Here is a 12982-nt window from a genome sequence, read left to right as displayed (position 1 = left end):
TGGCTTAACTTTCTCTCGTAACCCCACATAAACAGGATCTAAGTGACTATGTATTCCTTTCCTTATGTAAATCCATTGTCAGTATTGACTGTGTCTAGGTAATTTTCCAGTACTGTTGTTTCACATAGGACTTCCTGCTTGCGCTCCAGCACCTAGTTATTTAAAAATAGTAAATGCAATGGCAAAATCTAGCATACAGAAAACTAGATGATAACCTTCCTTTTTCTCCTGGGATGGGGCTGAGGAGTGGCTGTGCTAGTTTGATGGTTTGATTTGTGAGATTGGTTAGTTGTTGTCTTAGTAGTTTATAAAATAATTTTTTTAAAAAGGCAAAAAAAGCTTAGGGTTTCACCATTAGAAAGTGTGCAATATGTGTTAAGTGGTTTGAATTAATGTATTATAAAAATATGTTAAGAAGTTTAACTCCTTGTCACAACTCTTTCCTCCTCATATTTTTATACTGGAATAACTTTTCTGAAGTGGTACTACAGAGGAAGTGAAGAAGCTGTTCTCTGTTAAATCAATGTAACCTGCAATCTCATATAACGAAATGGTGTAACTATAATTTTCATTGCTGCATGGTGTCAATAGGGTGCTCTTTTAACTGTCTGTTTTCATTACTGAAGTTTGCATTTCTCCAAGTTCAGCCTTAATTAGATTTTCTCAGTTGATAAAACATGGACAGTACTTGATCTCTCCTGGTCTTTTCCTGTGATTCACAGAAACTTGGTGCAGCTTGGTATGAAAGGCTTTTTGTTATAGGCTGCTTGGGACTGTTCAGTGGAGGGCAGAGCATATATTCCTGTGGGCCTTTCTGCATACTGCCTGTTGTGTGATTGCCTGACTGACTGGTACACATGGTTTGTCTTTACAGGCTAAATAAATTTGCTTATTTTGTGATAAGAGCTTGTTAATGGACTACAATAACAACTACACATGTATTAAAATTATGCCATGAAGAGTTTACAGTGTTGACTGATTTTTCTGTGACTTATCAAGGTTTCACTGTCAGGTTTTCATCTACACTTTGCAGGAGCTTTTTAAAACAAACAAAAAATGGCGAAAGTGTTTCAGTTATCTTTGTGCATGAATAAACTGATGTCTGTGTAGTTTGAAGAAAAATTATCTAGAAAGCAGCCTTATTTAGACTGAGTTCTATTTTGTAATTTGGTTACTGAATTGATCGCCTGTGTTTATATAGGTCCAGAAACAATGAATCCTTATGAGAGCACTAGAAATACAGAGCCTTTTTTGGTTCCTTTTTAAAGGTTGGGTTTTCAATGTTCTTTTTGAAAGATTTAATCACAAATCATGTGTTACAGATGACATATTTGCTACTTTTCCTTTTGCAGGTCCAATGATGCACCAGCAGCCTCCCTCCCAGCAATACAACATGCCACAAGCAGGTGGCCAGCATTACCAGGGGCAGCAGCCACCTATGGGAATGATGGGCCAAGTTAACCAAGGAAATCACATGATGGGTCAGAGACAGATTCCTCCATACAGGCCGCCACAGCAAGGTAGGACTTAACTTCAGTGTTTTTACATTGATTTTAAATAACCATCTTTAAAACTATTTTAAATCACTTCCTTGCTTACACCAAATTCTGATCAAGTCATTGGGTGTCACAGACTTTGTTTGCAGACTCTTTTTGTTATCCTTTTAAGGGTGGTTCTTGCAGCAACAGATTACTGGTATCACCATGAAACGTGAAGACAAGTATTTCTTTTGTTTTGAGTTCTTTCTGACAAAAAGTATATAAAAATACACATCTCAGATATGCTGGTGCAGAATTCTGTTTCGATATTTAAATGATAGGTACAGAAAACGAACAGAGTACCTGCTTCGTTCTGAATTTGCTCAATTACAAAAAAGGAACAATGTTGCACAATCTTGCTTCTTTCTTTTTTTTTCTTTCCAGTCCTTTTAGAAAAGGAATAACTTTATTTTTAACACCTTAGTCTGTTATACACATGTTCCTAAAATGAGCTCAAAACTGAAGTTTGATATATTATGTGCTCAATCTAGTGCAGCCAAACAACTCTGTCTGTGTGTGTGTATATAGAGATCTTTTTTCTTTCTTTTCTTTTTTTTTTTTTTTTTTTTTAAGTAAACCAGATTACATATGTTGTCTGAAATGCAACGATATGGGTGGGGAGTACATTTGAGAAATATTTCTCATACTAGAATCAGAAATTAGCAGGCTTTATAACAGAGAAAACAAGTTATTTACGTATTGACTGGTTGTGGTTTTTCAGGCCCACCACAGCAGTACTCAGGCCAGGAAGACTATTATGGGGACCAATACAGTCATGGTGGACAAGGTCCTCCAGAAGGCATGAACCAGCAATATTACCCTGATGGTAATCTCTCATAAATGTTAACTTTCCCATTTTCTATACCTGCCCAATACTAATGTAGTTATATGCCCAAAATTAGGGAATAAGGCAATAATAGTAATTGGATATCATACCTCACATTTACAAAACTTTCCAAATTCAGAATTGTTACTACAGTTTAAGTTACTATGACTAGTTAATTATACAACTTACTCAAAGCATGTAATTTCTAATACTCCCATTTGAATCTCTAACAACAGTCTTAGTATTTCAAAATGAAGTTCTGCAATTGGTTTATCTAAAAGCATGGAGGGTTCCTTAGCATATCTAGTATAATTGAGATGAATTAAAACAGTCATAACTTTCTTATAAATAAGAGATGGGGCGATATCCTTTTATTAAAGATTTTATCGAAGTGGAAAAACTTGCTACAAAGATGTGGTTTTTCTGTAAATATTCTATTTTTTTAACTTAGCGTTTAGTTTTCATATAAGTCGCACAAATGTGTTATTGCTGCTATGGTATGGGCCTTTAGTTTAATTTTTACAAAGGAATAAAATGGTCCCTGCCCTGAGGAGATTGTAATTGTGAATCCTCTTTAGAAGTCCCCCTAGTACTTTCAAGACAAGACCAGAACTTTGAATTTCATATATCTGTCCTCCTACCTCTTGAAATTTAGAGTGCTGAAGTCTATTGGATTGCGTTATAAGTTAGAAAAGTTGTAATTAACCTGTTCTTAGGCTGAGCAGAGACTGGGAGAACAAAGATGCTGACTCATGACTACTGTGATAACCATGTGTGCAACTTAATGGTATCTTACGAAGTTCAAGGAACGTGGTAGATGTTAACATTTTAAAAATGTATACAAAGCAAAGCTGTGTAATTGCCAAAGCAACTACTCATTGTAAATAAAAGGATACAAGTTAGTTGTTTGAGTTTTAGTTTCTATTAAATTGACTTTAAGTTACATCAAGCCATGTCTATATAAGCTTACATGTGTTATTTTTGGAGATATACGTGCAGAGTTACTTTCCAAGTTGCATTAACTCTTAATTATTAAGCTTTCATTTTGGAACTTTTATGTTATACTCATGAACTTTAAATGGTTACAGGCAATTTAATTTAGTAAGGGCAATTCAATGTTACCATCAACAGCTCTGTGGCAGCACAGATTACTTTTCTTAGACCCGTTCCTTCTAAAGATTCATTCTTGATCATTACCTCATTATTACTCTTACATAGAACTTAAAAAGAATATGACTTGTTTTAATGGTTATGTATTTATATTAGATTCAGTCAATGACGTATGGTACAGTTGCAGAACTAATTATAAAGACCACTTAGTTTTAGGACTATTTTCTCCTTTCCTTATTTTTATTCCAAAATTTTATTCCAAATTTATATAATTTGTATAATTTAATTTCAAATTAAAACACAATTGTGGCTTGTTTTCTTGACCAAGTTAGCAAAAAGATATATTTTGGTCATCTGTAAGACAAAATATATTTGTTCCAAAAACAACAACAGGTGGGGTGCTTACTGCATATATTGGTTTCTTAATCAGAGATGCCTGTAGTCTCTGAAAAGAAAGATTTGTTTGTAATGATCCTACTCAGGACTGGAATGTAAGAGGAATAGTTTTCTTAAGACTTGTAGGAATTCTGTTTGTAGGGAAAACCTTGAGGATGTTGTTTTTCTGTCACTTAAAAGCAAAATTTAATGTAGACTGTGGTTCATAACTTCATTGAGCTTTATTTGTTATATTTCACACTGCTTTTAGCATATGCTTTTGAATTGGAGATCAGCAGAACAGGTGTTAGACAAAGTATGATAATTGCTTTCTTTGTTCATTCTAATTTAATTCAGGTTATTTACATGTGAAAGGCCTAAATGCTTGCTTTTTTTTTTTTTTTTTTTTGAGTGAAAGATAAAGTACTTCTCCCCCTGCCCCCCCAACAAGGATTATCAGAAGGTTAAGACCATCCCTTGCTGTGATGTTGCTAAAACTACTGCACTAAGCCTTTTTTTTTTTTCCTGTCACATGTTAATTCAATATGAAAGGAAATCATATTAATAAGTCTTTGGCTAATACAATTGAAAATTCTTTTTCATGTATATCCAGTTGAAATTTTTTTCATTTTTCTGAGAAATGAAATATTTTTAGCGTTTTCACTCAGAGGCCATTAACGTTTCTTCCTGTCTCTTGTCGAATTGATGTAGGTCATAATGATTACGGTTATCAGCAACCGTCGTATCCTGAACAAGGCTACGATAGGCCTTATGAGGATTCCTCACAACATTACTACGAAGGAGGTATCTATATACCTTCACACACATACGCACATACATTCCCTTTCCTCCCCCACCTGCAACGGGAACAAAAATTCTTACACAACACGACTTAAACCCATGCAAAGCTCTTGTAGAATACTAGTTGCTGCCTGTCTTGAAAATTGCAGGGAACTTGAAGCATTCAGAATAATTTCTTGCAAACACCTAAAATATATAACCACAATTTGCCATTTCTAACAACAGTAAAATGACTAAAACACTCTAGATATTTTTTTTTTTTTACCTCAATGGAAATTTTTATTTAAACATAAATTTGTTGGTTCAGTTGTATATCTTTTTGTGTGTGTATATATTTTGTATAATTATAGTGCCGTTAGGAAACAGCTTGCTGATCTTGTGTAGCTAGTCTGTGCTCTTGTAGCTGTCCTTAATTTTGTCTTTTTTTATTTTATTTAGCATAGTCATGATCTTATGACTGTGATGTTCCAGTAAATGTAATGCTCGTTTGGCAGAGATGCTGAAAATGCTGCAGTTCAACTTTGCAAAATTGGCTTTAACTGCAGTTTGTTTGGCCGAATTCCTTCTGTTTGGTTTGAGTTTTCTTTGTTTTGTTCAGTTTTTGAAATCAATATTGCATTTTCATTTTGTTCTTGTGTTGTTGGCTGTGCATCTTAGAAGGAAAAAATTAATTAAGTAGGTATCTTTATAAGTTTTTGCTTTCTTGCAATGATTTTACAGGAAACTCACAATATGGTCAGCAGCAAGATGCATATCAAGGACCACCCCAACAGCAGGGTTATCCACCACAACAGCAGCAATATCCAGGCCAACAGGGCTATCCAGGACAACAGCAGGGTTATGGTAAGAACCTGAAGACACAGAGAGCAATGACAGAAAAGACTGAGAGATCCTCATATGTTATTCTGTCCCTGTTTTTACTGGGTTGAAAGGCCAGGCTTGTCCAAAAAAGCTGTATGCCTGCAATTTCACTGGGCCAAAACAAGAAAGTGTAGAAGACAGCATCTTTTGGGAAGTAGATCTATTGGCAATCTAGGACGGTGTGGTAGCACAGAAAAAACTGAAGGTGACTGACTAGACAATGTTATAACAGGTGTCTGTAATTTAGAAAGACCCAGAAAGACTCTGCTCTTTTCTGTCCTCTGTAGGTGAACACAGGAGGGCATAAAGATGGCAAAGAGCCATTTATACCCTTTCATCCTTGGACTTCCCATTTAGGGCAAAATCTTTTAAAAACTAATTTAAAATTTCATCCAACATACATGAATCATTCTTCTTAAATTCTTGTACTGATCAGTAAGGAAATGAATATAAGCATTGCCAATGCAGCTTTCAAGAGAGTTTGTCATATAAGTTTGCACTAGTAGTGCAAACCTTCTGATGTATGGCAGGAATGAGAAGTCCTCTGCCACAGGTGAGATAATGTAGTCCTTGGATTCAGGGAAAACCTCCCAAACAGGAAACTTGTAGCATGTAATTTTTGTGCATTACTTCTGAAAACTTGAGGTCAGAAGAGCATGCTGAAAATACTGCTCTTTTAAGTTTTACTTGCTTGCACATTGTAAAGCTGAACATACTTATCTCAGAAGAAGGAATCTGAAATCTAATTCTCTATATTTTAACTTTTAGTTTTGTTGCAGGTTTAAGTGCTAAAACTTTCAGCATTGTGGGTATGCAAGGAAGTGCATGGATGACTTGTTTGCCATGTAGATAAATGCCAGATTTGCATTAAATACAGTATTAATGAGACAGAGTTAAGTTTCAAGAGGATCTTTAGCAAGTTTTCTCCTTTTGGAGGTTATGGATAAATTGATAGTTCTGAAATAATATTCATGTACTTATATTCTGCTAAACATAACATAGTAACAGAATGAAGATCAGAGTGAAGGTCCGTCTAGCTCACTATTCTAAATTTTGTAAGTAAAGAAATAAAATCTGACTTACTCTGAAAATTTGGGTTAAGAAATACTAGAGGAAAGGAATGAAGAAATCTGTCGGAGTGACTTACCCACCGTAATTTGTAAACCCAAATAGCATACTTCTCAATTTCTATATTGAAGTTCCATTTTTATTTAATAAAACCTGTCACTGAATATTTAGAATTCAACTATAAAAAATCACCATGAATAAATAAAACCAAGTTTCATTTGTCAGATGAACACAGCACTTTTTACGATGTAGTGTCCTTGCTCAATTTAATATTTAATTGCTTTCTAATTTGCAAAAATAAATCAGCATCCCAGTCATTATTATCAATCTTTAAGGTTTTGTTCCACTGTAGAAAGCTGAAACTGCATAGTTCAAGGGGATTTGAGGCCTGAGGAGAATGGTAATAGCATATGGAGCTTTTCTTCTCCAGGTCATCTTCTTGACTGTCTTATAGATCCAGAATTACTGAAAGAGTTACCAGCTGATGTCATCTTAATGTAGCTAAAACTAGCCTTCTCTAGCACTGAATTACATTATTGCTAAAACTCATCTGTTTTTTCTGAGGGGAAAAAAAAATGGTGTCGGTTTGTTTAAAAGAAAGTAATTCTGAAGAGTTGCAAATCTTGCTGACTGTGCCAGTTTTTAAGGGGTGGTGTTGGAAAAGCTAACTTAGATCCATTGCAAAAGATCCATATGGAGTGTCACTGAAATACACAGTACACTACCTCTCCCAAGGCAGGGGATGAGGTTAATTTTGTTTAGAACACAGCTGCACTGCCTGATGGTAGTAATGTACAGCTTCCAATGGTAGACAGGCTGAGTCCCTGTGAGTAGTAACAGAAAGAGTTTGTATTGACAAAAGAACAGCTTCCTTTTACAGCCAAAAAAGGCTGGAGCCAAAGGTTTTTTTTCTACCCTTTTCCTGGAAAGTTAAGATGACCAGATGAGTATGGAGTAGAGGGTGCTTTTTTCCATCCCACAATAGTGTTTACTGTTGTTACATCTCACATTTTATGCATGTAACTTGCTTGTCTGACATCCCATTTATGATTGCCTGCTGTAGTGTGAGAACTGACTTTCGAGCAGTGCAGCACTGCTAGTCTCTTCAAAAGGTCCAAATACTAAACGAAGCCGATCATCTGGCTGCTCCTCGCATTACAAATTTCTGGAACTGGAGCAGCATACAGCAGGAGAAGAGTGTGCCTCCCTAAATCCTGGAAGTGCTCATCTTTGTGATTTGTCATTTCTTGCCTTGTTCTTCCCTGTCCTATGACCTCGTGTGTGGAACTACATGCATTGATAATAAATAATTAATATATCAATAAAGGTAAAAGTTTCTGTGGTTGGAGCAGAGGCCCTGTCAGCTAAGGTGCTTTTCCAGGGTGAGGGGAGCACCACTGATCCCTGTTATATTTTTAAGTAGAAAGAGACCTAATTACACAGTAGTGATACTTGCAGCCCTGCTCAATTGTAAAATTCAATGATTTTACTGTTCTTTTTCCTAACCTCCTAAGCAATCTTTCTTTTGTTTGTTTGTTTGTTTCCATTTTAATGATCTCCAGGCCCCTCCCAGAGTGGTCCAGGACCTCAGTATCCCAATTATTCACAAGGACAAGGCCAGCAGTATGGGGGATACAGACCCACACAGCCTGGGCCACCACAGCCACCACAGCAGAGGCCTTATGGATATGACCAGGTATTCTTTAATTTGATGAAAAAGTTGTGATTCTTACACACTCATTTGATAATCTTAGTTTCTTGTGGACGTTTAAACTAACGAACTTGAGGACGTGGTCTGTCAGGTGTGTATATACAATTCTCAGGGATTTTATTTCCAGGCAAGTTAGCTAGAATCATTTGTCTGGAGGTGTGATTAGTCATTCTCTTCTGAGTTTGCAAAGTTTTAATGCAATTTGGCAAAGTGAGGCCCTCCAGGCAATATTTTTGGACCTTAAAAATTAAGGTGATCTGTTTCATAGCCTCATGGTGAATGACTAATATGAAAGATGAGGTTCCTAAATCTCATGGTAGATCATTCTTCATTACTGCTTTGCAATAAAAATGGTTGAATTGATTTTCCACAAACACAAATCCTCTCCAGTTGCAGAATCACTTCAGGGTGTGCAACAGAGGTCCTTCTACTGTAGAGCTGTGCGGGGAGACATGAAGCCTATTTTTGCACAGGTTTTCTCCAGGCAATATAAAGGAACACTAAACATGGGAAAGAGGTGACCTGCAAATCAACTGCTGCTTTCCTATCACTGCTAAGATAAGTTTAAAACAAACAAGAACCACCACAACTTCAGGCTGGAGTTGTAGTGGAGGACTCCTGTAAAAAAAAAATGTCTTCTAATTAAAGGATGAAGTGGAGGTTTTATTCCTGTAGAAGGTACTAAACTGTAAAAATTAATCTTTGCAATATGAATCCAGAAATATCATTAAAACATATGCTATTACTTTCTCAGCATAAATAAAATGGAGATTAACTAAATATACCTTATGATCAAGTTGAGGTTCTAGTGTTTAAATAAAATCCTGATACGTCAGTAGAAGATCAGTTGAACTTTCAAGAACTTTCCCTTGGAAATAAGAATAGCCACAATTGCCCGCATTTTTAAAGGAGAACAGTTAGCTTCCTTTCTACAGAAATTAGAAAATACAAGGAAGAAGGAACAAACTCTTTCAGTGTGGTAGTTTAGAGATGCAATTACTTCTAATTATTTAACAGATAAACAAAATGCTTATGCACTGAACTAATAGCTTCCTCCTGCAAATAATAAGCTACAGGAAAATGCTTTGCTTGTGGCAAATGTAGGGTCAAGGAAACTTAATCTCAATTTGCTGAGTTTCTTCCAGCTTTCTTTGCAGTAGAAGTGGATAACCCTCTCTGTAGATAGACTGCACAAACTGGAGGAGTAGAGCCCAAGTTCCACTGGGAAACTCAATTAGAGAAGACCTCTCTTTCATACTAGCCATTCCCATAGGAATTGCGCTGCTTAAATTCTCATCTGGCAGCTGTTCTGAAACTCTTCTTCCTGACTGATTGCCATATTATGGAAAAAACTGACATTGTAACGTAAAAATGGAATTTAAAATACTGCCTTATCATGATCGTACTTAATGTGGAATGGTGGCAGGACCGCGGTTTGGAGAATGTTCGCTTCCTAGCACACTACTTGTTTCTGCAAGCCTTGAACCCTGTGGTGAAGGATCATGGTAAGCATGTAGCATTGATGCTTTCACCTCTGCCCTCCTCTGCAGTACATGACATTCTGTCAAAAGAAATAGAGAATATCAATAAGGGTAATAATTCTATGTGTCGGATGTATGGAGTAATTGATTCCCACAGGATATGTTGACTAGTTCTTTATGTTCACTGGGATGTGCCTTGGTTTTTGAGATACATGTATCAGTCCATTCTGTGATGCTTGATACATGAATATTTTTAGGTATCTCTGAAGGCAGGTTAGTTTCCTAAATTACTTTGAATTTAGGTGACCTTGTCTTTTTGAAATAATTTTCAAAGTTTAGGTGGGAAGTAATTCCCATCTTTTATTTCTGATGGTGTTCTGCAAATTTCACAGTAGTCTGTTGAATTCAAAGGTATACTTTTCTGGTCGAATTAGGTTCTTGGCTTTAAATCCGTATCCTCAGTCTTAATTTTTACATTAAAACACAAAGGTCTTTTAGTGAGATGAAACTGTACCACTTACTCATATTGGTTTATCATTTATTGTTATTTGTTTCCACCTTTTAACATCATAGTTTATTTGGATGGTCTTCTGATTTCAGCTTTTAATACAGGAAAATATGCCTTGTGGTCTAATGATGTATTTTGATGTGGTTTGTTTTGTTTTGTTTTGTTTTGTTTTTTAGGGTCAGTATGGGAATTATCAACAGTGAAAAAGTACTCACATTCCAGTAGGCAATATCTATTAGCAGCCATATTGTCTCCTCAGCACTGTGGACATGTTCCTGAGATGAGAACCTCCCATTCCATCTAGCTTTTGGAAAAATCTTGTGGCTGTTTTATGGTATACAGTCTTTATGGGTTAATTGTTAAAGACTGTAGATTCTCAGAAACTGATTTCACATCTCTACTCTAGATGGCAATATTGGACAGAAAATATGTGACATAACAATTTGCAGTGAGTTGAGAACTGTATGTCAAATAGACTGTTACAGACTGAAAGGTGCGAACAGCTTTGTATGTTTATGAAGGTTATGGGAATTTAATATTTTTTCCACAGATTTTTTTGTAGGGGGAAAGGGGAAATGCACACTTTTTACAGCAGCAATATTTTGTATATTATGTTTTTCATGTGGTGAATATGCAAGACAGTACACTACTCGCTGGGCAGGATAAGAAATCTACTGTTAAAAATGGGTAGGGGCATGATAAGTGCTTGATTGTATAAGTCTCGAAATGGTGTACAATAAAGATAACAGTGAAAAAAGATGGAGAGCATCATACATCACTGATAGGTCCATGTACAAAGAATGAGAATCCCAGTTACCTAAATGGGAACATAATTAAGGACAGTATAATATAGTCTTGTGCAAAGATTAATTTTTTAAGCTTTCCAATTTTTCTGAGTGAAGCATTTTTGTAAAAATTGTTTCTAACATAGTTTGACAATTTTCTGCAACATTTTTTGGGTAACAAGATAAACGTTTGGGTTTTATTTCTCAAGTGTTTTGTCACAGCTTTGCATAAGCAAGCTGTAATCCCTCTTAATAATTGCAATAACAAAGAAAATGACAAGTGTTAATTTTACTTGGCTTGAATATGCAAAGAACTTGAAAAATAATATGGAGGTCAGGACTGTATTGTATAAGTGTATTTTAACCTTTAGTTGAATAATTTCTATGTATCAAAATAGCCTAGACGACTTTGTAAAACCTATCTAAATTTTCCTAATTGGGAGTTAATATCTTTAGAAAGGGGGCATTTTTTGTGTGTGTCCATTTTTCTTATTGGTTAACATGAGACCAAGGGATGTTTTATGACATCAAATATAAAACCTGTTGGTGAGGTAAATGCCAAATTTTGTTTTGAACTGCATTAAAGCTTATAGTGTTGCATGTGAGATAGAGGCAGCACCTTGATAATAGCATAGTACACAAAAAATTGTTTTTGAGACTGTCCTGCAACTGTATATCGGATAAATAAATGGATATTCTTCTGTGCAGGAATATATGCATTCAGGAATTCCTGGCAACTTTTATAAATGACAAAACTTAAAATTAGCCCAGGAGTAAAATGGTATTTTTTTTTTTTTTCAGTTGGCGATCATGGGGGGGGGGGGGGGAGAAAAACAACTGGTGTTCATAGTAAGTATGACATTATACATGCAAGACAAGATTTTCAATTTGTTCATTTTTAAAGGGAAAACAATTTTCTTAAAGTCAGTAGAAAATACACATCAAGGTTTGAACAGATATGGCATGAGGAACATTATTATGAATGAAATGCTTGTACGTTCTGTGCCAATTTTCCACCACTGTGTACTTCATTGCTATTTAAAACTGTACTCCATCAATTCTAACGGAAGAATAAATTATTTGTGATTTTAATTTTCTCATTTGTTTCTTTAAATTAGATCCCTATCACTCTGATGTCTCATCTGGAGACTCTGCTGTGGGTTTTTATTTTATAGAAGTTTGGCCAGAATAACCAAACTGTATTTGCATTCTAGGACTTTATCAAAATTCTCTTGCCATAGCCAAGTTAATTAGAATTAACTGTTCAGTAATCAGCATGTTGTGTAGGTTGTTTGTTGCAAAATTCTTCCTCTGAAAATGAAGGTCCATGAGGCTATAATCAAGATGACTGAATTAGATAAATGAGTTGAGGACGCAAAAATGTGTTGAACCCAACCTGGTGTAGATATGTTATCTCATTTGAAATAAGCTCAACTGACATTAAGAAATAATTTGTCTTGCCAGCCCATCTTCTGTTGTCTTATTCTCCTTTTTAATGGAAACTAAAATTGCAATTTTAATAAGCAGAATTTCCTCCAGGGTTTCCCTCCTAGAGACTACTGCATTTGCAAGGTTTAATTGTTTTATAACGGTCCTGTTTCGTAAAACTTTTTAATTGGTGGTGACAAAAATTACCTTATTCCTCTGATACTATGCCAGAAGAACAACTTGAGAGGAGATAGCTCCACGCAAAAGTATGTCTACTAAAATTATGTATTAAAAAAGAACCAGTTTTCCCTATACAAAAAAGAAGCAGGAATGCATGACAGGACCAGGGTGAAATAGCAAGATACAAGGTTCATTTTAGTAAGTAATCTTTATTAAATAAAAATCCAGCCAATAGGAAACTAGTAAAAAAGGTGTTACACTTGGCATTCTATATGTGGAATGTAGAAAATAAGACCTAAGAGGGGGACTG

The 12982-nt window shown here is 35.5% G+C and overlaps 1 protein-coding gene across 4 annotated transcripts in view; it reads left to right on the top strand.

The window, feature by feature from the left end:
• The window catches only part of SS18 (SS18 subunit of BAF chromatin remodeling complex), a 48962-nt gene extending 36806 nt beyond the window's left edge, over positions 1-12156 (top strand). For 2 of the 4 annotated variants that reach the window (XM_052787472.1, XM_052787473.1), the window contains exons 6-11: positions 1353-1520; positions 2260-2364; positions 4561-4653; positions 5371-5493; positions 8142-8275; positions 10456-12156. In XM_052787472.1, the coding sequence (XP_052643432.1) occupies positions 1353-1520; positions 2260-2364; positions 4561-4653; positions 5371-5493; positions 8142-8275; positions 10456-10482 (650 nt within the window). In that variant the 3' untranslated portion in view covers positions 10483-12156. The remainder of the gene's footprint in view (positions 1-1352; positions 1521-2259; positions 2365-4560; positions 4654-5370; positions 5494-8141; positions 8276-10455) is intronic. The other 2 variants (XM_052787474.1, XM_052787475.1) reach the window with 2 other exon arrangements.
• The last annotated feature ends 826 nt before the right edge of the window (positions 12157-12982 follow it).

The sequence above is a fragment of the Harpia harpyja genome, chromosome 5, assembly GCF_026419915.1.
Source record: "Harpia harpyja isolate bHarHar1 chromosome 5, bHarHar1 primary haplotype, whole genome shotgun sequence".
In the NCBI taxonomy this organism is placed as follows: Eukaryota; Metazoa; Chordata; class Aves; order Accipitriformes; family Accipitridae; genus Harpia; species Harpia harpyja.
The sequence above is the reverse complement of the archived record's forward strand: the minus strand, read 5'-3'. Positions and strand labels throughout refer to the sequence as shown.